The sequence below is a fragment of the Chroicocephalus ridibundus genome, chromosome 1 (genome assembly GCF_963924245.1).
Source record: "Chroicocephalus ridibundus chromosome 1, bChrRid1.1, whole genome shotgun sequence".
Lineage (NCBI taxonomy): Eukaryota > Metazoa > Chordata > Aves > Charadriiformes > Laridae > Chroicocephalus > Chroicocephalus ridibundus.
In genome coordinates, this window is record NC_086284.1 from 130,872,191 (window position 1) to 130,897,786 (window position 25,596).

The 25,596-nt window shown below is 55.6% G+C and overlaps 1 protein-coding gene across 10 annotated transcripts; it reads right to left on the bottom strand.

The window, feature by feature from the left end:
* Positions 1 to 313: 313 nt before the first annotated feature.
* On the bottom strand, positions 314 to 25,066 carry GPR156 (G protein-coupled receptor 156). Of its 10 annotated transcripts, none has more exons than XM_063352033.1 (12): positions 24,898 to 25,066; positions 19,276 to 20,227; positions 15,790 to 15,936; positions 15,538 to 15,683; positions 13,017 to 13,153; positions 10,479 to 10,614; positions 9,765 to 9,875; positions 8,628 to 8,753; positions 8,068 to 8,163; positions 5,040 to 5,276; positions 3,049 to 3,207; positions 314 to 2,432 (listed from the first exon to the last, which is right to left on the bottom strand). In XM_063352033.1, exons 4-12 carry the CDS (start codon positions 15,640 to 15,642, stop codon positions 1,224 to 1,226), a joined length of 2,316 nt encoding a protein of 771 aa, XP_063208103.1. In that variant the 5' UTR covers positions 15,643 to 15,683; positions 15,790 to 15,936; positions 19,276 to 20,227; positions 24,898 to 25,066; the 3' UTR covers positions 314 to 1,223. The 10 variants fall into 10 exon arrangements, with proteins under 10 accessions (XP_063208103.1, XP_063208074.1, XP_063208065.1 ...); XM_063352004.1 differs by having other exon boundaries at positions 18,299 to 20,227; XM_063351995.1 differs by lacking the exon at positions 19,276 to 20,227.
* Positions 25,067 to 25,596: the final 530 nt, after the last annotated feature.

The following is a 25,596-nucleotide window of genomic DNA, read 5'->3' on the forward strand; positions in this document are numbered from 1 at the left end:
TGGTGATTCGGCCCAGAAATTCAGCAGGCTTGGAAAACCGCAGAAGCGATGGTTAAAAAAAGGTGACACCAGTGAAGCGACACAGCAATGAGGGATTTCACCATCATAACGGGTGATGGAGATGGCAGTGCTAAAGTGCATCTGCATTGTTCAATTTGGGATTCCGCTGTCACTTGCCCTTTTAACAAAGCCTTTCTCCATGTTTTTTTTTTTTTATGCACTGGGAGTCAGGTCTCAGCATCCTGAACTTCTCCTGTGGAGGCAATGATACACTGAAATGCCTTCGCAAATAACCCCCCAAAACCAGGCACACTGGATTTACGGTTCTTGATATTTCTAAGATAAAAATTAAACAGACCGTATTAATTTAAACAAGCCTCATTCCAGACTACATCATCCATACAAAGACATACATAAGGGCACAAGCCCCAGAAAAAAACAACAAGGCAAAAAAGGAAAAGAAAAACCTTTTCAGATCCTCCGATTGCTAGCGTGTCTTTCCCTTCAGCTCTGACCTGAGTCTCACCTACAACCGTGCAACTGAACTACACGAAACACGAAGACAAGACATCTCCAGGGACGTCACCTTTGGACTCCCATTTTCTCACTCAGATGCTACCAAAAAAACCCAAATCCCGGAAAGTCTCCCCCGCATGCAGCACCCCAGGCGTGGGGCAGCCTGCAACTTCTTCTGGCATCTGTCTGCCTCCCATCTCCAGCTGGGTGTGATGCTGGTGGGAGGCTCAGCATCGGCAGCCCCAGGGGGAGGAGTCCTCTGTCTGTCTGTCTGTCTGTCCGCTGCGTGCAAGAAGCCACGCGTGTTTCTGAGACATGGTGCTGCTCCCCACCGGTGCCAATCACCCAGCTCTCACAGAGAAAGCCCTCTGAGATGATGAAGGTTGGGCTCTCGCAGGCCACCCAGCCCCAGTCTTCCAGCTGCCAGCACCGGGACAGACAGACATGCTGGGTGTCTGTGGGGGTGCAGGCAGCTGCCCAGAGTAGCCGGGACAAAACCACCGCCACCTCCCCGAGTGCTGCCAACCCCCTCTCAGCCGAACACAGTGTGCAGTCACCACTGACCAGGCTGGGGCTGACACTGCGACCCACAGCGGGGCAAGGTTTATTCCCAGCCCCGAGCTGCCAGAACAAGACACATCCCTCGAAGGGACGCGTGGCATTTTGAGGACGGGGGGCACAGGCCTTTGGGGCAGGGGTGCTTGCAGTCACACAAAGGTGGGCTTCAGATCTTCTTTGAAGTTCACCACAGGTTGGAGCCCGCTGTGGTGCTCTGTCCAGTGGCCCATGCCCCTGCTGGGCTCTGTGTCCGTGTCCGTGTCCGTGTCTGTGCTACTGCTGCCCAGGGAGCCATGTGGGCTCTGGAAGCAGACCTCACAGCAGGGCCGGTGGCAGCCGTGGAACATTTCCTCGGAGCTGCTGCTGCTGGAGTCAGAGTCCGGGTAGTAGTACAGCGAGCGCAGGGAGGGCTCAGTGGGTCCCCTCAGGGCACCCCGTGGCCGGTACTCCCCCGGGAGGCACGGCGAAGCACCCTTGGACTCTGGCCGTCCTGGCCATCCCTCGGGCTGGGGGCAGACCTCGCCAGGGACAGCGGGAGGGGACGGTGCTGGTGGGTGAAGGAGCCCTCCACCAGCTGTCTCCCCTTCCCTCCCCAGGGAGATACGTGCCAACTCCCCATGGCCCCAGGCGCCTGCCTCCTTCACCCCACGGCCGGCATGAGGGGACATATGCCCAGGGACGCAGGTGGAGGTGGCAGGCAGAGGGATCCTCCGCCGCCGTCTGGCCAGGTAGGGGCTGAGGGGCGTGTGGAAGCCTGGGTAGCCCTCCTGGGCTCCCCAGGTTCCTCCCTGCTCACCGTGGGGTCCCTGGCTGGCACGTGAGGGTCCCCCGGATAAGGCCGGGCTGTAGGTTTTGCCATCCAGGCTCAGCTCTTGCAAGATTTCCCGCAGCTTCTCGCTGCTCACGTAGCTGACTTTGGGGGACGACTCCCAGGCCAGGCCAGCTGAGATGTCATTGTCCGGCAGCAGCTCCGGAGGCTGGCCTTGCCCCGACGGCATCCCATGCTCCTGGGTATCTTTTGTGCCACATTCCAGGCTGTCCCCCATGTCAAAAAGCAGGTTCTGAGAGCAAACAGGCTTTCCTGGCCGCATGTGCTCCGGGGTCTCATGTTTCCAGAGTTCCTGAGCATCACCGCAAAGAGGGGATGTACCCGGCAAGCGGGGAGTCTGCCACCCATCCTGCTCCGGATCCGGGGGGCAGCAGTCCCCCGGCACATCCCCGTGCCGCCCCGTGCGCCGGGTGCAGGGAGCAGCCGCCGGCGCCTGGGGGTCACAGCCGCCCTCTGCAGACATCAGCCTCATCAGCTTCTCCTTGGCGCTGCTCACTTGCTCCTGCAGGCTTGCGATCACGGCATTTTTCTGCGTCAAAACAAAATATGCTTTGTCAAGCGCGGGGCGGGCGGAGGGTACGAAAACGCCGCTGATTTGGAAGCAGGCGCTGCCAGAAAATGCCTCTCTGCGTGGAGGGGTGCTCTGAGGCAGCGCAGCAGCAGGCCGGCGAGAGCCAGACTGGCACCATGTGTGATCTCCTCCCCCATGGAGTCCCCAGAGCCCCCCAAATGTGGGTATGGGAAGGGGGGCACTGGGACAGGCAGCTCTCTGAGCCGGGGTGCTCCTGCCCATGCAGTGTAGGTGAGGGAGCAGGAGGCTGGGGGGGTTTCCTGAGATGGAGCATCTCCCCACTAAATTAACCATGTTTGACTGGGATGTGGAAACCAGGCTCTCCTGCTCTTCCCCCTCCATGTTTTTTTTTTAAACCCTCTGGATCATGCCTGATTTTCAGCACTTTGGGGTGCAGAGTGATGTGACAAAACAAAGCGGCTCTTCCCTGTCCGGAGGGAAGAGGCTGGAAGGTGAGCACCAGTGTGGACCGGGGTGTAAGGAAGGGCTTCTCACCCTGCAAAGCCTTCAGCCCACAAAAGGGAAGGGGAGAAGCCAGCGCGGCCAAGGCGGGGGGAGCGTCAGAGCCCCGTACCTCGGTGAGCAGCCGCTTCATGGAGTTTTTCTCCCCTATGAGCTGGTAGAGCTGCTCCTCGCTGTACACCGAGCGGCAGCTCCGGCTCGGGCTGGTGAAATATTTTGCCATGTGGCTCACGGTTTGGCTTTCTTCTTCAAAGGCTTTCCACTGCCTGAGCTGGGGAAGCAGAGGAGGGCGTTATCGGCGCGGTACGCACAGCCCCTGCCGAGGCGGCGGGAGGCCAGCGCAGCTCGAGCGCGAAGGAAGACAAAGGGACAGAGAAGGGGAGACAAAGGCAGGGTGTGACGGAGCAGCAGAGACGGGCAGCGAGAGATGGCTGGGCGAGGGGCTGCAGCGGCGTCGCTTGGAGCCTCCCACCCATCTGAGCCCTACCCTGTCCCCGGCTCCAGCTTTTAACACAGAGAGGGTGGGTGCCTGCCTGCGCTGCAACCTCTAAGCGCGCTGTAAAAGCCCCTTCTCCCCCGGCTCCTCGACTCTGTGACAGACAAAAGACAGTGTCACACACGCCTCTCTATCCCCAAATTGCCAGCGACAAGCTGAAAAAACAGCAGCGCTCAGTACCCGTTTTCTCATCTCGTTTCTGCACGGAAGCCTCGCGCAGCCCAGCTCCAGCTGCTCATCGATCTCGGATGAGCAATAGAAGAGCAAGCCCATTAGGAAAAACAAGTTGATGAATTAAAAGATCCAAGTTAAATAAAATGTTCAAGGCCCCCAAGCTACAGCAGGAAAAAATGGTACAGGCAGAACGCAAATACAGCTCATCGGCTCCTCCACCTTCGCTCCGAGAGACCTCGCGCTTGGCAGAGCATCGCCAGCAGGCTTGGTGCTTGTCACAGGAGGTTTGGAACCTGCTCCCATGGGCTCGTCATCTAGCGAGGTGGGACTCTGCAGTTATACTGCATCAACTGAGGTAGGAAGGGACCTCTGGAGATCATCTAGTCCAACTGCCCTGCTCAAGCACCAGGCTGCGCAGGACCATGTCCAGCTGGATCCTGAATCTCTCCAAGCATGGAGACCCCATAACCTCTCTGGGCAACCTGCTCCAGGGCTTTAGAACTTTTCACAGAACTCCCCCCATCACCTTCCTTTTTCTGATGTTTAAACAGAATTTCCTGTGTTTCAGTTTGTGCTCATTGTCCCCTGTCCTGTCAGTGGACACCACTGAGAAGAGCCTGGTTCCCCCCTCCCTGCTGCACCCCCATAGATATTTATGCATGTTAGTGAGATCCCCTGAGCCCTCTCTTGCACAGATCTGCTCTTTCTTCAGCTTCACCTCTTCCTCCCTTTCTCACCTCATTTCCTTGAGCCCAAACATCCCTCCAAACAAAACACTGAGTAAACAACTGTTTCCTCTCCCTGTAACAATGGGAGCATTTTTCCCACTAATGTGGCCAGACACACCAGGCTGCTCCTCGAGGACACGGGAAGCAGAAGAGCCTTGACTTACCACAAAAGGCTTCCTCAAAATATCTCTGTGTCCTCCCCCTCGCCTGCAGCAAAGCCCAGCTTCCTCCTCCAGGAGCACAGAGGAGGACAGCCTCCCCTGGGGACTGCCAACCCTGGCAAGGTCATCTGGATTGCCAGAGCCCACCTCCATCCCTGCCGTGGGCAGAAACCCTTGGTGGGAGTGGGTATGTGGGGTATGAGGAGAGGACAACTGCATAAATGACCGATCCCATCACTCATGTGGCGGAGGAGGAGAGCAGCAGCCACCTCACCTCCACGCGTGCCCCCTGCGTGGTTGCCATCCACAGCATGGTCTTGCAGGAGGGCTACTGAGCAGCAGCTCTGCAACGTGCCTACACTCCTTGGAGACTCAGGGGACCTGCTTGCGGAAGCAGAGCCTTTGGGATTGGAGGACGAGCTGTGCAGGTGAGCCCAATTTTTGGCAAAAGAAGCAAGAAAGTAAGTGCTTTGGTCCCCACAGCTGCTATCGTTAAACTCCAAAAATGTTCCAACCAGGTGGTGGGACGGAGGTGGCGGCATACCTGTGGGACAAATATGAAGCAGTTGATCGTGGTTGTACACACGAAGATGCCTCCAGAGGTAAAACCAAACAGCAAGTTGTGCCAAGTGCGGAAGAAACGGTGAACTAAGCAGACAGTGCCAGCAGCCAGGAAAACAAGGTTGACCCCCACGATGAGCGTCAAGGACTGGTTGACTGGCGGGGAGCTGACGTTGTCGGTCAGACCGGCCAAGTAGGTCCCATACAGCAGGAGGATACTCTGGAAGCAGAAAAAAGAGGTTTCCAGAGTGTGGAAAATTACAGCCTGATGGCATCAACCCCCACCTCGTACCGAGCCCGGTGAGCTCAGATACAGTCAGCGCAATCCTAATTAATGCTCTTTGATCTATAATGCAGACCTTCAGCACATGGTGGTGACACCGCAGCAAACGCCCAGCAGGCTGCTGCAGGTCAGAAGTGGGGCTGGGGAGGGAAGGCAGGAGCGAAGGCGGCGGTGGGCCCTGGGGGTCCCAAGGAGCTGAGGGTCAGGTCAGCAGGTGATGCCACGGAACAGGGAAAGGCTGGGAGAGGCAAGACGTGAAAACCTCCCGTTGGGCAGCCTGGAGCAGGAGCAGCAAGGATGAACAGACAAAAGACGGAGGTCCCTGCAGGGATGCAGCGGTGGGATGCCATCAAGGAGCAAGGACATACCTCTGAAGGAGCAGGAAGGAGATTCAGAAGGAAAAAGCAAGGCAGAAGAAGTGGAGGTTTAGACTGGAGGGAAGAGGATATACTTGGTGCCTCTTTAAATAGAAATCCAGGAAACTACCAGGTGCAATTCTTCTCCCTTCCCTTCACCATTTCCTGCCTGACTCTAGCAGCAGTGAAAGGGGCTGGAGAAGTGCTCTGTACACAGAGGTCGTCCCTCCTCCAGAGCAGGTCAGTTGTTTCAGAGCAGGCTTCCTCACTGTGCTGCCCCTTAAGTGTCCCAATGTGTGCATCTTTCCAGTGTGCTCAGGATTAAACCTACGCGGCAGGCTGAAGCCCTCCTTCCCCAGGGCACACTGGCAGGAAACACCAAGTATTTTTTGCCTGCCCCTATAGCACAGGCATGGTCTGCCTTCTTCAGGATCTCTTGGAAATACCATCTAACAAAATCCCTGCTCCTGCGAGGACCCAGAATACAGGGAATACAACTCCTACATTATTCCTCTGCTACTCAGTAAGCGCAACTGTTGGCAACTAAGAGACATTAAATTCTCTTTTCGGCATCAAGAAGTGCTTTGTGACCTGTGGTGCAGATGTTCTGTAGACCCTTCTGGACACCTCCGTGCTATGGCTGCTTGATGACCGTGATGGCCGCTGCCAGGGTTAAGGTCCGGAGGGACCCTCTTACAGACAAGAGAAGTTCATGTCCATGGTCTTTGGTGAGACTCCCAACTTCAGAGCACCACGAATTCTCAAGGAGGGGGTTGTAACAGTGAGACCTGCCTCGCCGGGAACTAGGCTGATGCCCGACCCTGCTTTGTAGGATCTGCACTGGATCATAACCACGTTCACCACAGGGCACCTCCAAATACACGACCCAAAGGCAAGCCAACTCCTAATCCCTGAGCAAGAAAAAAAAAACCAGCACCAGAGTCCCATTTAAAATTCATATAGTCTACCTGGGACACAGACAACAGCACTACTGTCTAGTAAACTAGGACTTTCAGTAAGCACAGGACTAAGTTTTTTGTTTGTTTGTTTGTTTGTTTTAATCTTGAGCAGAGGACTTTGTTCCTAATTCCAGGCATGTCCTTGGCAAGTCATTTCTGTTCATTGCTCTGTGCCAGTAAAACCAGGATAATACACTGAGCAGCTTCACAAGGGGCTGAGCACATTAATGCCGTGGAAGATAAGGAGCGCTACATACACGCAGAGATAGAGCCTACTCTCACATCAGTGTACACCCAGATTAACTCCAGAGAAACCACTAAAGAACGAACTTCATGACCCTCAGTAGGTAGACAGGATCAGGGTCAGGTTCAACGCAACATTAATGAAGAGTACCTGGGACCGGTAACGGGGATGTTTTATTGCAAAAAGCAGTTTGTAGAAGCTGTAGGCAAAAGCATTACCTGTCTAAACCTTAACACAAACTGTGGACAAAATCAGAGGTGGAGACACAGCACTGAAAGCCCAGGGAACTGGGCAATCCCTAGCACCAAAGGACTTTGAAGGACAGGCTAGACTAATGTCTTTAGAATGAAGTGTAGGAGGGAGGAGGACTTGGCTGTGCTGTGAGGTCTCTCTCTGCTCTTTTTCCTATGATTTTGGGTAGACGGTCAATGGGTATAATATTACAGTGAGTCAGAAAGGAACTGCCTGTACTGCACGCAGAGATGGAGCCATTCCCAAAGAAAGGCTGTGATCTCACAAGCTTCATCAACAACAGCTTTCTGAAATGCGTCCAGCCTCTGCCAACCCAGAGACACATGAGACCACAGATAATTACAGCCATAATTATACCCACATAGTTACATCAGTATAACTAACTCTTCTGGAATAAGAACAGCCACGTGCAAAGCTACACCAGTGAAAGTGTACCTCAGTGGTATAATTAAGCTGATAGACATCCTGTAAAAGTAGGCACCAAGCACTTGTCACCAGCACCTCCTTGATTTGGAGTCAGAGGACTCGGGGGCTGAGCCACGTCGTGCATCTGAGGCTTTACGGAGAAAGTGTGCTTTAGGAAACAGTAAGACACGAGTTGTAAGAAGGCAGATAGATGAGGCGTGGGAGGTTGCAGGGAGAGAACTACAGAGTCAGTGTGCGCACAGTGCACGTAGAAGAGACGGTGAGGCAGGCGAAGAGCGGCTAACAAGGCTTTTACAAGGGAATGCAAGAAAACATCAACATGGGAAGGACTGGAGAAGGGAGGGCTTTCAAGATGAGCAGGAGTAACCAAAATCTGCAACAGGCATGTAGCTTGGGAAGGCAGCAAAACTACAAATGCTGCTAAACAGTTTAGGCTGAGAGGCTGGGAAGAGGCGAGAGACAGTGCAAGAATCGATAAGGAGGTTACGTACCTTAAACCCTAAAATGAGCACGAGCCAAAGCTCAGAATAAAGAGATGCGCAGGACTGCACCCGGCTCACCGAGCAGGTCATGCCTTTCTCCGTCGCCTAGGAGGCAAGGGGAAGGCAGAAGTGAAGGCTGCTGCCCCGGCCCGGGAGCAGGCACAGACCGATGGGCACACAGCTGTTGGCATTTGAGCAGGTCTCCTCTGTAAACTCCTAAAAGGAAAGGCCAACGCCGGTGCTGCCACAGGCAGAGGGTTAAAGCAAGGAAGATTTTGGCACTCTGCTGTCGGTTAAACCTTTCTCTAAAGCATCTGCAGATGCCATGCACCTCTCCTGGGTCACCCAGGTGACCTGCACAGAACTAGAAATTTTGCAGCAGACTGTCATCTCTGTAGTAGACCAGACGTAAACCCAACCCAGAGCACTCAGAAGGCTTTCTGCCTTGTTTTTCTTCTTTTTTTTTTTTTAAACAGCACCTCCAAACACCTGACACATCCACCAACTTTGTCCACAGAGATCAGACAGGACACAGTGCAACCCTCCACCACCCCTCCTCATCCCTTTACCCGCAGTGAGATGCTGAGGCTTCGGAAACACTGGACTGGATCAGAGAATACCCACGTCAAGAGCAACACAGCGTCCGCCAGCACCAGCGCTGCCACCATCGCCAGCAACTGGAGGTCTTTGATAATCTGCAAACACACAAGAAGTGTTACCATGGGCGGCAAATGGGCACCAATAACCTCCATCCCCTTGGGTCTCTTTCTGGTTGTTTCTTCCAAGTGACATTTCCATCCTAATACTTCTCCCAGAGCGGAGTCCAGTGGCTCACCTACGACTGAGTTGGCCACAGGATCTCTGTCTCCAGCTCCCACACTCTTGGAGACCTAATCAGGCTTGGGGCCAGGTATAAACCCTCCCCGATGGTGTGGCTAGCTAAGACAGAAAACAGCTCTTCCAGAACAAGAGTATCACCCCTCATGCCCATATCACAAGCAGAGACAAAAAGTGGGGGGGGGAAGCTGGCGGGACTATCGTTTTGCAAATTTAACAGTTCCTCAGGAATGGGAGTCCTTGCTGGTACCCAGTTCCTCTACAAATCCTCTCATCTCTCACTTTTCCTCTGAGACCTACTTTTTTCACCGTTGGAAAGGGGCTGCTGAAAGCTGGAAGAGCAGCATTACATGCATAAATGTCTATAGGTGGCTCCCATTTTCCTCTCAGCTGCTGTATCCCCTTCCTTCAGTGCTGCAGAGGAGTTCCCTCCCTCCCGTCAAGATGCATCTGAAGGTGGCCATACATCAGACAACTTTGAGGATACCTGGTTTGTTTTCATCCTGTAAAACCGATCAGCCCAGACCTGGACATACACACTGGCATGCAGTGTAACGAAGGCGTGTGGCCAGTATAAAATGAGAACAAGACCTTGCTTGGTGATGGGGCTGGGACTCCACTGGGGAACAGGCGTCCTGGCAGGGCACCCGCTTGCCTCGTAGAGTGGAAAATCTCCTGCCTCATTGCGCAGGAATAAATGAGGATCCCATGCCCGGCTAGGTGTGAAACCAGACCTGTGACGGTGTCACCCATCCCTGTCATGTGCCAGTTTTATCTGCCATCCCGCACTGGTTTGGGACTTGCTGGTGTTCACCCACCTTGGGGAGTTTGTCGTCGTCCCCCCTCTCCCCCCGGTACTGTGTACTCACCACTCGCTTGTCCGGCACCCGCTGGGTGAACACCTTGTAGAGCCGCCAGCTTTTCCCCAGGACGGGACCGAAGACCAGGGAGGTCCCCACGCACAGCAGGCAGAGCCGTACCTGCCGGGGGGGGGAACAGCAAGGGGGCTGAAGGGACGGCCGGGGGGCTCACAGGGACATCCCCTGCCTGCCCACCCACGGATGTGATAAAGATGTGTCTACAATCTTCTGAAGGGTCATATCAGACACCAGAAAGCTGACTGCGGGGCAAAATAAATTAAAAGTCGTGTGTTCCTCTGCAGGCATGCCTGCTGCCTGCCTTCTCCTCCTCACCCTGAGCGGCTCGCATGGGAGGAGCAGGCACGGAGAGCCAGGCAGCTTGCAAGCAGCAGGGGCACGGAGGGGCTCGGCACCAATAAATCACTCGCTGGCACCTCCGTTAATTATCCTCAGCCCGGCGGCTGAGCGGGACGGCAGGGTGTGCTGTCTCCCGCGTCCCACTCCCCCACCCGGGTCCGTGCCCAGTCCCCAGTCTGGCAGGGCGGCTGCCCTGGGCCAGGACACGGAGGGTTCATCACACAGGTCGGCGTGTTGATGATCATTTGCTTTTCAGCCAAAAAACTCCCCTTCAGCCTCGCAGCACCTGTGCATGCTTATACATGCCCGTGTCTGCGTGCGTAGGCACCTGTCCCAGCAAACACCACCCCACCCCACCCCGCTCACCTGAATAAGTTTTTCTACTGAGTCTCCGGACGGCAGGCTCTGCTCCTGAATCCCAAAGAGGTAAGCACTAGTGTAAGTCAAGCCACTGCCCAGCAGGGTCACAATGTTCAGATTGGGGCTGGACATCTTCACGATCCTCCAGGAAACAAAGCAGGGAAGGCGGCGACAGTTACTGAGAGTCACGACCTGGCAGCACAGGGGCAAGGTGCCCTTACAGGGATGACGGTGGCCATAAGGGATGCTGAGACACTGCCTTGTGTCCTCCCCAGCCCCTGCTGTTCACAGCTCCTCCAAAAGCTCAGCCATTGCTCCATGGTGCATACTGCATCCCCTCCCCTGTATTGCTGGAGTGCTTCACTATCCTTAAAGTATTCATTTTGCCCTACCCTGACGCCCCTGTGGGACAGCAAGATCCCTTCTTCCCAAAACGGCCGGGTGCCAGGCTGGCCGCACAGCACCCCTACCCCCTGCATGTGCCTGCGGCGCAGAAAAGCATCCCTGAGGCAGCGTCAGGAGGCGTCTTTATGGACAAAACTGTGGCAAGCCGTGGGCTTTAGGGGCAAAGCAGACAAGGGTCACTGCAGCTGGGTCTCTCTGCTACCAGTGCCCATGCCAGGCACGCAAAGCTGCTGCGGTTGCGGCCAGCACGTGCTGTGGCCACACGTCCCCTCATCAGCACAGAGCCAGGGGAAGCGATGCCCCACGGTCATGCAGGTGGAACACAGCTCAGCACCCAGCTCAGAACCCTGGGTTCAAGGCCAACATCTTCCTCTTGTCCTCTGTTGTGAAGGGGCAGAGTGGAAAACCTCATTAATGCAGCACGCGGTGGCCGTCCCCAGCAGTAAGCTTTGGGTTACAGCAGCTACAAATGCCTCCAGGAAAAAGCTCTTCCTACTCCTCCTTCCTTTGAGGAGACACTTCCACCCTCAGCACAGTCTGGACATCAGGAAGCTGCCAGCAGTGCTCAGGTTACGGCTCCCCCTCTGTAATTTCACCCCATCGCTCATAACCCTGCAACTGTATTCAGGGAGGGGAGAATCAACCCACCGATCTCTCCCGCCCTGTCACCCTTCTCCAGCAAGCCCATCAAGCGGAAGCTGTAGCTCCTGCCACCCCCCCCCCCCCCCCCCCGTGTAGCTCCGTCCCTTCAACCTGCTGCTAAGTCATTGTATTTCTCTACCCCTGAGCTCCGTCCTGGCTTGCTGCCCCGCAGGCGCAGAGCCTGGGATTCAACCTGGCTCTCTCCTTCCCTGCCTTCCTTGCCATGCCTCAGCCCCTGGGGAAAGATATCCATCAGCTCACCCTCCCAGCTGCAGGCGGAGAAAGGTCTCCTTTGCCCTCCCAGCTTCAGTCGGCAGACCAGTATTTATTTGCTGCAGTGCAAATAAATAACGCACATTCATTACAGCTTGCTCTGAGAATATCTTACCTAAATAACTTGATAATCAACTAAGGTGGCCACCGAACTCAACACCACTCTGCTTCAGTAAATCAAGCGCTTGAGAGCGGGATGCAGGGCATGCAGCTCCTGCACCGCCGCAGGCACGGGGCTGAAGATGAACCTTTACGAGCAGGACGCTCCCGACTGCACGGTGCTTATAAGAAGCGTTATGTGTTCCTTAACACAACCAGAGCACTGAAACAGCCGCAGCCTGGGCTGCACACAGATGCACCTCCCTGTACAAAACAACGGCATCTGGAGGAGCACAAAGGCTTTGCCAGGTGAAGCTTGGGAGAGGGATTTATCTCTGGGGGAGGGGGAAGCAGTTGAGAGACCAAGGGACCAACGAAGCTGAGGAGAAGGTGGCAAGGAGGCAGGTGAGACATCCAGAACTGCTGAGGAAGGATAAGCACTGGCTGAGGCAGTTTGAGCTACGAGGAATCGCTGAGTCTTCTGCTTGATTTATGGGGCATTCAGGGGAGCAGGACTTTTTACATCCTTCGTGCAGCCTGAACAGCACCAAGGAAAGCCTGTGCTCCACCACCAGCTTCTCTCACCAATGGAGATCATGCTCCCCACCAGTACGGACAACCACCAAGATCAAAACTGGTTAGCAATATCTTCAAACCGTGAGTGGCCCAAAAACAGGAAGGATGTGTGTGCACTGTGGGGAACACGATGGCTTTGCTCATGGGGCTACGCTGCTCAAAGTGATGCTCTCAAGACTGTGGAGCGGAGAACGAGACCGGCTCTCTTTCTGCTCACTCTTGTTAATGGTTTTATTGAATAGCACCTTTGGGATGAGGCCATGCACTGCTGCCTCTGCTACGCCGGAGGGCATCCATGCTCTGTCTTGTTCACAGCTCCCTGACTTGTGGAAGAAGGGAACAGTCCAAGAAGGACTGTGATCAACACTGGGCATGATGGAGAAAGCTGCAATATCCCTGGCGTTGCCCTTGCTTGCCCCGTGCTGTTCCTTCAGGCTTTACCCTCCTGGTCCTTAGCTGGCCGTCAGCTCAGGGTCTGGCCCTGAAGGAGCCTGACCCCTCTGCCCCAGGGCAGGGGAACTCCCACAGGCAGAAGGGGGAAGCCCTTACCTGTTTTTCCTGAAGCGAATTGTGAAGACAAGAAAGAAGAGCGCTAGCAGGACTCCTCCAGTCAGGAATGACCACACAACTCCCAGGAGAGCAGCAGAGAAGGACGGGGAGCTCTTCCCACTGCGGTCAGAAGATGTCTGGGGGAGGCAAAAGGGATAAGAAGGAAGAGGATGTCGCTGGCATGGTCACTCCCACGCGTGCTCCCGCTCAACCAGAAGGGACTCCAAACCACATCTCCCAACCTTTCTCAGACACCCTGGCGCTAGACCAAGACCCGCTGCCAGGGCTAAGGGAGATGTATGTAGACAGGACACGTACGCTGCCACTTGCTGAGCGCACAGGAAGAGAGGGCAATACAGGAGCCCTCTTCTTACAGCCAACTAGACAAATACATAATAAAGCCATACGAGTGACTCTCAAACCTCAGGCAGCCCTGGTCGTGGGAGAGAGGAATATGGGCAACGGTTCCCCACTGTCTTTCTCTGGAAAGAAACCTCTGGAGAAGGACCTCGTGGTACCCCGGTTTGCAACACACGCTTTTGGAAAGTTAGGTAGGGCATCCTTGGCTAGCCATCCCCACCCTTACCCCTACATGCAGCAGATAACCAACCTGCCAGCTGAGGTGACGGGGAGCCAGCAGCAGAGCTGCCAGTTGGCGCAGAAAACACAGAAAAGGGAGTGGGACAGCGTTTTTCAGACGCGTTAGGTAGCGACACACCGAGCCGGGCTCCACCCGTCTCCCAGCTGGCTGGAAACTAGCTTGGTCCTGGGTAGACATCAGCTGAGAACTGGCTTTTGAGGGACACTCCCAAAGCCAGTATGATGGAAGCACCTCTCTCCTTGCATACAGGAGGCCTTATGGTTTTAAATCTCCATTTGAAAAAATTCTCTGCTATCTCCCTATCAACATAGGATGGACAAAATGATCCTACATGAAACAAGAAACCTATTTCCACTGCACATCTAAAATACTCCAGCATTTTTAACTGGGTGTGCACGTGTGGGTTCATTCACACATACCATGTGCGCATGTTACTGATAAATCTTTTTTTTTTTTTTTTAAAAGTCCTTTTTCAGGTATTCCAGTTCACCTGCAAGCAATTTCTACAGCAGAAGACTATTTTCCCAACCGCTGCCACTGCCCCAAACTCCCAATTCTTCCTTCAAGATCTGAGCTGTTTCTGCTTCCAGCGTTGGTAGAAAAAAAATCTGCAGGCGGAAGACAGGCAGCTGAGAGCCGACGCTGCTGCTGCCACATTATGCTGGGATGCAGCTGCATGCACAGCTCAGCCCTGCTTTGCTGCAGCGCGGAGGGGAATCCCTGGGGAGATATGCATCTCCCTCCAGCAAACTGCTCCCCACCTCCTCTTCCCTCTCTCCATCGTCCGGCGGGTCTTTTAGCTCTCCGGGAAATGAAGACCACACCAAGACAGTGGAGATGGTCTACCAGGTCAGTCACCCAACCCCTCACACCAGGCCTCACTGTGCAAAAACCCCATAATTCAGCACAAATCGGGGCCATCTTCCCACCTGCCTGGAGCTCAGAGGTGCTGATGGGGCTGGTACGAGGCTGTAACATCGTGCTATTTCTGCAGCCTGCCTGGTCAAGCCTGAGGGTAACACCTGGCTTTTGCCAGTAAGGTGAGCAGGGTGGACTTGGCATCCTGGTGCTCCCACACTTCCCTCACACCTGCATCCATCAGCAGTATCTTTCCACCGCTGGCTGCTGCCAGCAGCGTTACTGCACCCTCTTCCCACCAACAACCCAGGGACCAGAAACACCCCTGTGGTCTCCAGCTCTCCTTTCCCAACAACCACCCCCCCCTCCCCGGACCGCTGTTTCCCTGGATGTTGATGCTACTTGAAGTTGATGAAGCGCTTCGTTTACCGCTGAGCGGAGTGAATCCTGGCCCTAGCAGGGGGAATATTAATTGTAAGGCAGCTGCCAGAGCCAGAGGAGCCAAGCAGCTTAGTCTTCTAATTAAAGGCCTGTGGTCGTGCAGGATGTGATGGAGAGCTGAGCGGGCCAAGCCTCACTTGTCCACCCAGCAGCCTCATGCAGAGCCAGCTGCAGCCAAGTGCATCCCGGTGTCATTTCTACTGGCTTAGTGGTGGTGGGGGAGGTCCCATTTATTATGGATGGTGACTTTTAATTAAATCCTCCTGTATTCATATTCGAAAAGCACTTTGAAGTTCCAGGGGATGGGAGAGGTCAAGGGCAGAGGAGGCCATCCCAGGCCACTCCTAAGAGGCTGTCATGCTGGCCAGCACACAGGAGGGCTGCTTGACACGACTTGGCTGTCGTGGCTGCTTCCTCACCTTCTGCCTAACTGCTGGGTGTCATCTGGGCAGGGCTTGTCTTGGAGGCCATCCCAGGAGGTGACAGCGTGCAACCTCTGGCCGGACCGGGATTGCTTGGTGGCTGTGCCCCTCTGCCCCCCTTCTCCATCCCTCCGCCCAAATTCACTTCTGCGGAGCAAACCTCATGCCCTGGCGCGCTCCCCCCCGCCTCCGTACGTACCACCGAGACAGTGCAGAGCTCCTGCAGCGCCCGCCGATGCTGCTCCTGGCTGCCAAAACTGGAGCTGCCATCACAGAGCTCAGAGCAGTTGAATCCCGGCTCCATAGCACATCCTCAGCCGTCATCCAGCGGTGCCTTCGCCCCTCCTGGAAGGACAAGGGTCGGCTTCCTCCAGTGAGAAGAAGAAGCCGGATCTCCCCCTCTGTCAGCAGGCCGTAGGGAAGGGGTCTGGCAGCCCCAGGCTGAGCTTACCCAAAGCGATGCGGTGCACATCCAGAGCCAGGATGGGGAGCGCCCAACCCCCGGCGTCCCCCGGGGTGTCCTCTGCGGCGAGGGGAGTCAGCACAGCGTGCAGGTCCCCACTGAGCACGGTGGCATCCCGAGCCCTGCTACGCCACCCTGCAAACCAACAAACGCCGGCGTCAGGGCTGCCCCTGGCTCCTACACCCCAGTTGTGGAGACGAAACCGGGTGCCGTGCCGGTACGAGCCGGAGCATGGCACCCCAGCACCGTGAGCTCACCGCAGCTTTCCTCCGCCAATGCGTTTTCCCACACCGGTGCAATTTAAAAAGGATATTTAAAAGCCCAACACCTCTGTGCCACCCGTCCCTCCTGGCGCTCTGGCTACCAGGTATTGTCCCCGCCTGCGCCCGCTCCTCTCGCACCACCTTTGCCTCTGTTCCCTCTTTCGTTTCTCTTTTCGGTGGGGACTTCAATAGGCCTCATTACCATTTTAGACATGAGGTCATACTTATCCTCAAGCATCCTTACCCAATTACCATTGTCACTGGTTTTAATTAGCTTCCAGCGCACGACCATAAGCAAGTCTCCCGTCGTTAGCAGCTGGGGAGGAAGCGCAATAGCTCACTCCCTATTTGCTCCTAACAACAGGTGGGAGGAAAAAATTATCCGTATCGTGGCTCCTCGGGGCTGCTTCCCGGCTGAGCATCCCCTGCGCTCACACCCTGCGCTCCACCCTTCCCTGCCGCTACTCCCGACACTTTGATTGCCTCTCCTTGCAAGTCCTTTCTTTGGAAAAACTCCCGTCATTATGTGAGCAAAGAAAGAGTAAATTAAAACGAAGCGCAGTCACCAGGACCTGTTCTGAAGCTTGCTGTTCTTCACGGGGGATAATCAGGATTCAAATGCCAGAAAAGCTACGGGCGTTGTTCCTCAGCTCATGTAAACTGATTTTCAGCTTGAGAAGTTGCGTATGAGTCCCAGCCCGAAAATGTCAGCGGACCACTCATCCAAAATTAGCTAAAGCCACCTCTGAAGCAACAACTTCAACTCTCCCACTGGCAGAAACCCCAATGTACCATGGGTCTTCTGTGCCAGGACTGCCCCCAGCACAACATCAGCTCGCCGCGTCCTCTAAACACAGTATCACGCATTGCCCTGGCTTACAATTTTACAGGCATGATAAGAGGTTTTGCTTTTTTTATTTCCCAAGCATGCTGGTGCAAGCCAGCTCCGTCAAGCCTCCCTCTCCCTCTAGCTTGTAGCAAACCGTGGTGGCGTTTCCCCCACAGCAGGACCACTCTCTGGAGGCTTACATGCCCTTCATCACTCAGGCTAAGCAATCGGACAAGGGGTATGGCTGCAGAAGATATCCAGCTGCTGCAGCGAACCCAAGGTATTGCAACAACGGTAGAAGGGTGGTGGAGAGGAGGAGACGAGCTCCAGGTGAACAGTTCAGGCGTAAAGACTGGTAGATGAGACAGTGCATGGGGGGGCTGCGTGCGTGCCTGGGGGTGGGGGTAGGAGAGAGGCACTGAACCTCTGATGCTGAGAAGACCTGTAGGCGAGTGCTGCCCAGCCTCCCAAAGGGCTCGACTCCTCCCCATGCCCCCAAGTGTGTTTAAGGACATGGGGTCTCCCCGTAACCCCTGTAACTCCCTGGTAACTCCCTGTAACCTCCTGCCATGTCCGAGGGGGAGCCCACCTGCCAGGTGGACCGCCACCAAGGCTGGCATGAGGCCAGCAGGCACGGCCCTCCTGTGGCTCACAAATGCAGATGTTTCCACAGGGAGAAGCAGTTCAGCCCCCATCCCCCCAGGAAGCCACCCTTTGGCGGAGGACAAGAGCCCCTTGGGGTCTCCCCAGCCCCCCATCCCACTATTCCATAAATGGCTCCTGTGCAATGTTTATAACAAGCCGGGGCCAATTAGCGCTCATTAGTATGCAACAAAGCAAGCACTAGTGTGGTTGTCGCAAAGGGCAACAGGCATTTCCAGCCCAGCTCCTGCCTCTCGTGAGAACTGGCAGGAACGCTGCTCCATGGCCTGGGGAGCATCTGAGGGGAACCGGTGCTGCCAGGGGGTCACTGCCCTTCAGGGTGGGGTTGGGCGATGGTTGAGGGGACAGACAGCAACATGGGTAAGAAAACACATCCTTAAAACGTGAGGGTCTCTTCAGGGCAGAGACTTGCGGGATTTTTTGGGGTTTGCTTTTTGTTTTGTCCTAAGACCAAAATGCCCAACAATTCTGGTGGATCACTTCCAGAGCAGAATCACAGAATGGTTTGGGTTGGAAGGGACTTGCAAAGATCATCTGGCCTAACCCTCTGCCGTGGACAGGAACATCTTTCACTAGATCGGGTTGCTCAAAGCCCCATTCAATCTGGCCTTGAATGTTCCCAGGGACAGGGCATCCACAGCTTCTCTGGGCAACCTGGTCCAGTGTCTCACCACCCTCACAGTAAAAAATTTCTTCCTTATGTCCAACCCAAATCTACCCTCTTTCAGTTTAGAACTGTCACCTCTTGTCTCTGTCCTTATAAACGCCCTTTAGGTACTGGAAGGCTGGAGCCTTCTCCTCTCTAGGCTGAATAACCCCAGCTCTCTCAGCCTGTCCTCACAGGAGAGGTGCTCCAGCCCTCTGATCATTTTTGTGGCTGTCCTCTAGACTCGCTCCAACAGGTCCATGTCCTTCTTATGTTGGGGGCTCCAGAGCTGGACGCAGCACTCCAGGTGGGGTCTCACCAGAGCACAGTAGAGGGGCAGAATCATCTCCCTCAACCTGCTGGCCACACTGCTTTGATGCAACCCAGGATGCAGTTGGCTTTCTGGGCTGCGAGCGCGGCTCACGTCCAATTTTTTGTCTGCCAGTATCCCCAAGACCTTCTGCACAGGGCTGCTCTCAATCCCTTCATCACCCAAGAGGAGTTAGTTCTCATTTTCTGTGTCTGTCACTCCAGAAACATTAGGCTCCTGTTTGGGTAATTTCAGAAGAAAGTTCAGCTCCCAGAAAAAGGAAGGGAAAGGCTGAGGGCGTTAACACCTGCTTGTGCTCCTGTTATCCTGAGCATCACAGAGGGAAAAGGGAAGCCAGAGAGTGATGCCCACAGTAAGTGGAATTTACTGTCATTTGATTTTCAAACAACAGACACGAGCAAACACCACAAGAGCAGTTTCCAACAGCCTGCACACCCCTGTGGAAGCAGTCGCAGCATCAGGTGAAGTAAAGCCCTTGCTCAGCCCGCCGGCTCTGCTTGCCTTGTTCTCCTCCTCTTGCTGCCCTCGGTCTCTGTGGTATTACATCTACCGGCTGGTATTTGGCTAGTATTTGGCCATGACCGAGCATTGGCGTGCACGTGGACATGATCCAACAAGCCTGAAGTTGATAGGAAACAAGTGACTGGACCACATGAGAAATAACAGCACCATCATCTTCTAACGTAAAAAGGAAGCACTGACTGTTAAAACCAGTATTAGGATAAAAGCAATTTGCAGTCACCTCAATGGTTGATCTTCAGGGCTGGAAAACCTGTTTCTTTAGATCCTTCAAGACCCAAGGTTACTTTTCTACCAATGCTGAGCAACTGTAGAGTAATGCATAAATATCCCTCAAAAAAGATGCAGTTGATGATGTCTAAACGCACACCTTGACTCTCTCAAGAGTTTCTTCTTCCCTTCAAAATCTTTCTTTTGAAACAGCCGAGGAAAAAAACAAAAACTTAAAGAAACTGAAAAATTGATGCAGCATGTACAGGCCCAGAGCAGGCAGAATGAACGTTTCACCCTAACCAGTTCCTTTGATCTAGCATTGAAAGACAGACTTCTTCCAAAGAACAAGGCAATGTCACAGCTCAGTGAATCAAACGGTGGAAAACTGAAGACGTCAAATTGCAGAAAACAGAACAACTGCATTGAGAAATGTGCTGGTTTCCATAAGCCCTGCAATCCTGTCCGGTCACATCAGCCCCGACAGTGAAATGGTGCCTGGACACCTCTGCAAGGGAAGAGCAGAGCACATCTGGAGAAGCACATCTGTTGGGAAGAACCTCTTGGGAAGATGGCTGCGTGGCCAGCTGCGACCCGCGGCTTTGCTGTATGCCGGAGAGACAAAGAACAACCAGGGGTGAAGGAGCGATGCGCAGAGATCAGAGCCACTCCTGCCACCTTGGGAGGGAAGCAGGAGGACTTCGGCTCACCCGTGGCGGGTCTGTGCTGCTGTTACCACTGCTGATGGGAGACGGAGGTCGCTGGTGAGGACCAGCCCCGGCTAGACAGGACGCCCAGCCGCACGCTTAAAACAGCAAGTCGTCCAGATAACTGTTCCAGCGAGATGAACGACATGAGATGGGGTTTTGCAATTCAGAAAATGCTGGTACTTCCGAGACAGGCTCCTGCTTTTCCCTTCTGCTCTTCTTGTCCAACAAGATCCCTTCTTGTTTGACTTGAGAAACCTGCAATATTGCAACCCCAAGGCGATCAAAAAAAAAAAAATCACAAGCTAGACTTACTGCAACACCCCCCCAACGGAGCTAGTTAAAAATCATGAGTTAAAACGCACAGCATATCTGAAGCTTATTTTTAATTTGTATTTAAAACTTCAGCATCTAAGTTTTCACACTTTCCCCTGCAAACACAAAAGGAACAGGAAAGAAAACCAAGAAAATCTGCTCATCACGTAGTCTTAAAACCTGGGTTACAAAGCCTCAATGCCCAGTTACACCAGGGAGCTGCAAAACCATCACCCTACTTCCCAGGGACCACGCTGTTCTCTTGCTCCATCATGCTCTTGCCCCTGGTATTTCCAGAGGCACCTCCAGGCCTCTCAGATATCTTCATCCCTGGCAGACAGATGGCTAGCTCACTGCACAGCCACACGATGGGTCACGTCACAGAACCCAAACTGGGCCATCTTCCCACCCAAGCAGTGTCGTTGGCTATGCTCCCGCTCTGTGACCCAGGCCCAGGGTATGAGTGACAACCACCCGGAGCTGCAGGACCTTGCTACCAGCAAAGGCAGGAGATGCAGGACAAGCTGCTCCTGTCTCCCAACACACAGGGAGCTCACCGTGTGACTCTGAAACCTGAAATTCCACGTTGACTGAAGACAGCTGCAATTTTGAAGCCCCCTATGCGTTTCTGATAGCACCTCCCACGATCATGAAGGCAATCGCTTCTGAACGCTGACCTTACCCATCACCCCAGCGCTGCGTGTCTGTCCACTGTATGGACAGGCAGGGACGGCAGGGAGGATGTCACCAGGCTGGCACGTTCAGCTCTGTGTCTAGGCTTTTTAACTGTCTAAATGCAGGTTAAATACCCGCCCAGCTCCTTTCATTTCTGTGGTTTTATGTTTTGAATTTAAAGAAACCTCCGTGCAAAAAAAGTCATGACTTTTTTGAACCACCACGTGGTCCTGCAAGGGGCCTACTCACCAATCTCCCACCAGGGAGCTGCTAAGGCTTTTAACTCTCTAATTGCTATACAATGACAGACATGCGAGAAATGGAGACAGACTAGATTGGAAGTGCTCAAAGGAAGGAAAACTGGAAGGAAATACCGAGAGCCCAGGGGAGCTCACCGCAGATGAGACCAACATGACCAGAGCTGATGGGCGGTGAGCCAAATGTCTGGAGCTGCCGCCGAGCAACTCTGTGACATCCAAAGACCTGAGCCCTCCCACGTGCCCAGCTGTAGGAGTGGCCGAGCAGCACATGGATGAAATGAATATAAAAGTCCAGGTTTCTGCCTCTCCGAAGCAGCTGAGGGCCCAGGCATTAGGATCCCACCACCCATCATGCTGAGTTCATCTCCGCTTGCGCCGGGCGGATGGGCATGGCTCCCTGCACACAGTGCCCGGTCACAGCGGGAAACAGCCAGAAACCCCATGGAAAGCTCCTTCCCGCTGGATTTAAGTGTCACTGCTGGTACCTCCAGGTGGAAGCCCATCTTTCTGCGCTGAACAAGAGGGGTGGTGGGATCTCCGCTGCAAGACAGCAGCATCACCACAAGGGGCTAAGGCGGGCGCAGCTCCCCCACCAGAAACGGGGCAGGGGACAGGCCCCAAGCACAGCTCCAAGAAGATGCGGTGCTGCTCCTCAGCCCTTTCCCATGCCCAACCCTCTGCCCCCCAGGCGCAGGATGCAGTGCGTAACACCCCAGCAGCCGCGCTGCACGAACAATGAGGCCAAACACAGGTTTTTTCACCACTTTGGGCAAAATCTTGGGGTTTCATTATTCCATAACAATCATTTCATTTCTTAGTGGGAGACCACACCTGTAGGTACAGTTCTGCCTCCAGTGGGCAACCTCCCCATTTGTCCCCACGCCCTGGGCCAGGGGGGTCACAAGCACTGGCCACGTGGCAGTTGACCCAAAAGTGGGATGGCAGGGGCTGCCCCCTCCAACGCCATTTCCATGCTGAACCACACCTTCATGGGAAACAGCCCCAGACTGCATGGCCACTATGCCCCGTGCCCACAGAAACACAGCTCCTGGCCGCCAGGCTGCCTGGCACACCCGAGGAGAAGAAACATCAGAGGTGTGCAAAAATCCCCAAGCCTCTGCCTCGCATTTTGCCGTCCCTTCATCCTGGGTAGCCACTGTAGGGCAAGCAGCGAGCCCCATTCTGCAGGGCTGGTCAATCCTGGATCTCTGCCAGGGGTCACTCCCGCATCCCTGTCCCAGGGAGGCTGGCACCTTGTCACAGGACAAGGATGCTGCAGGACACCCTGTTGGCTGAGTGATGCTCACGCTTGCCCACCGGGATGCTGATTCGAGGCACTGTGACAGCGTCCCGGCAGAGCAGCAACAGGTCCGAGTGCTCAGAAACCGGGCTCCCGGCCCATCCACGTTGCCTCCATTGCCTATATGGTCCTCTCCCGCTTCCCTCTGGCTGTTGACATGATCTCCTTCGAAAACCTGTCTTTTCCCAGGCCATTCCCATCAAATACCGCTGCTTCCCACTTTGTGCATGTCCCAGTACGCTGCTCCAAGGCACGTCTCAGCCCCAAGCACCGCTGGCTGCTCCAGCATCCCTCCTACTGTCAGCTCCCTCTGCCTTTGGGGTGTTTGCACCAGCAGCTGCAACGAGCTGAACAGCTTTATGAGGAGGTGTAGCCTGCATTTTTTTCTCCCTTAACTGTACCATCTTTAGAGAGCCACCATGAATGAGAGGTTAAAATGCCTGATGATTTAGTATTTTGATTTACAAGAGAGATCTACCTTGTGGTTGAGGTGTGTATGACTTAATTAAAAAGCAGAGCTTCACCCCCACTGAAGCTGGTCGCTGCTGAGCTATCGGATGTGGAGGAGGAAGAGGCCGCAGAGGGGATATTTTCATAAAGGTACATTTCAGATCAAGCCTATGCCCTCAAGAGCTCTCCCTTTCTAAAGCTGGCAGAAAGCTAGAGCTGCTCCTGCATGCAATCAGACACCGTCCCCTCACAGCCTTCGCAGCACCGGCACATTGGTGTTTTCACAAGCAGGTCTCGAACGGCCAGGCTGTAAAGCCAGGCTGCCGCAAGCATGGAGACAGCTGCTAACCCTAATGAGGTTGGCATCTTATTTTTTTTTCTTCTAAATCAGACAGGATTTTGGAAATCCAGTGGCACATTTTGTCCGCAGAAGAGGAGGCAGAACAGAGCATCGCAGCTCTTTCACATTGCCTCTGCTGACCAAGCAGCAGGGAGTATTCCCTCCCCCCCCCCCCCCCCGCCAGGAGTCAGATTTAATTCAAGGCTCTGAAAGCTGGAGGTGTCCACGGCTCATCTATCTCACCTCCTGGGTACCACAGGCTGCCAAACTGCACCCAGTGGTCCCCCGCTCAGGCTGCTTGTCCCTTTGCTGCGCAAAGCAAGCGTCCCACCAAGGGACAGGGCCGCATCAAGGTTTCCACGAGGTCTGCCAGCCGGGGATCCCTGCAAACAGCGGCGAGGCTCGCTCAGGGGTTGAGAGATGCAGTTCCAGAATTGGAGTTCCACCCCAATCCGGGTGGAAAGTGCGACTTGTAAACTATGCAAGCAGAGGGGTCTGCAACAAGAGAGGGGTACGCAATGCCCCGGGCACCAGGCGGCTGAGGCGATGTGGCAGATAGATACATCAAGGACGCGTAAGAAATGCCAGCTGCAACTCAACACTGACAGCTCCTGGTTACCAGGGATCCGGTTTCCTTGGCCTCCTTCCCTGCCCCTCTCAGGCTGCAGAGCACCTGTGGGGCAGCGGAAAATCCAGGTCTGGGTGAGGGCTCCATGAGCCACCCTCCCGGAGACGTGCCCGAGCCCCGGGGTGCTGTGCGATGCTCAACTCTGACAGCTGAGGAGGAGCAAATGCTCCGGGTCCCAGACTGCTTCCCGGGGGGCTCTCACCCCCAGTATGCTGGGGCAGGACTGTGGATCCAGCACTGTAGGGGCACGCGGGTCCCTCTCTCCTTCTCCCTCAAGGGGGTAGGTTGTCACCTTTCTTCCCCCCCCCCCCAAATTAAATTCTGCAATGCAGGCAGTTTGCTCAGGTAGCACCAGTTTCTTTGGAAGAAACCAACCAGCGCTGCAACTTCGCATCCTGCCAGACGGCCCTTTTCTACCCCAAAGTGCCGGCAGACTCGCACTCCCCCGGCCGGCTCCCGCTCCCCCACGGCGCTACTTGGGCTCTTTGGGACGGTATTTTCTAGAGAGCTACAAAACACCGGCACAAGCCCGCCACCGTTTCGAGCTCAGGGGTGTACTCCGGGCACCCCCAACCCAGCGAACGGCAAGCCGGGAGCCCTTCACCCCCAAAATGAGCCCCCCCCCCCCCCCCGCGCCCCCAAACCCGGCCTGCCCACCACCACTGACCCCCTGCCAGGGAGCGGGAGCGCTCGGGGTGCTGCCAAACCTTCCCTCCGGCGGCTGTGGTGTGTGTGGGGGGGGGGGGGGACCGTGGGGCAGCACCCAAGGGGAAAGGAGCGGGGGGGGGGGGGGCGGGGGGGGCGGCGGGGCAGAGCTCGGGAGGGAAACGGCACCCCTCGTCCCAGCCACCCCTCTCTGTTACCGGCGCGGCACCGCGCTCCGCGACAGGCTGGAGCGGGGCAGCCCCATCCCACCGCCGCTGTCCCCCCCCCCCCCCCGCCCCGCGGCCCCCGACCAACCTGCGGGGACGGCACCCGGGCCCAGGGTGCGAACCTGCGGGGCTGGCTGCAAGGCGGTGCGGGCGGCTGGGCTGCTCCTTCGCCGGCCGGGACGCGATGGGGCGGGGAGCGGCCCCCCGCCGCCGGGGGACGCGGAGCTCCGCGCCGGCGACCGCCCCGCAGCTGCCTGGCACGGCTCGGCTCGGCACGGCTCGGCTCGGCACGGCGGAGGCGGGCGGCGGGGAGGGGCCGTGGCGGCCGCGCTCCTCCCTCCCGCCCGCCCGGCGGCTCCGGGCCCCGCTTCCATCGGAGCCGGGACAAAACTTTTTAGCAGTGAGGGGGGGAAAAACCCGGCGGGGTTGGACCCCGCTTCACCCTAGCGTCTTCTCCCCCTAGTTGTCATCGCAGTGTCACCCCCTCCCAAAAACACACGCACACCCGCCCCGCTCCGTGACAGAGCCGGGGACCCCCACCAGCACAGCCCACCGCCCCGCCTGACCTGTCCCCGGTGGGTGCCGTGTCCCGTTAGCCCCACGGTCCGTCCCGCTGCCCCATGGCAATGCCTGTCGCCTGTCCCTGCAGGTGGGGACGTGGCCCGGCCGGGTAATAAGTCGTCTGGTTGTGGCCCTGCCTGCAGCTGAGGCAGCACAAAAACCCCACGTCTGCGGCAAAACCGGCCGGTGAAGGTGAGTAAATGCGAGGGCGGCCAGCCTGCGCTCT

Coding starts and splice junctions, on each gene's coding strand:
- GPR156 (XM_063351995.1), bottom strand. CDS start 15,642: ATGGAGCCGGGATTCAACTGCTCTGAGCTCTGTGATGGCAGCTCCAGT. Junction 13,154..15,537: donor AGCTCTGCACTGTCTCGGTG/GTACGTACGGAG, acceptor TGCCTCCCCCAG/ACATCTTCTGACCGCAGTGG. Junction 2,433..3,048: donor TGAAGCGGCTGCTCACCGAG/GTACGGGGCTCT, acceptor GTTTTGACGCAG/AAAAATGCCGTGATCGCAAG.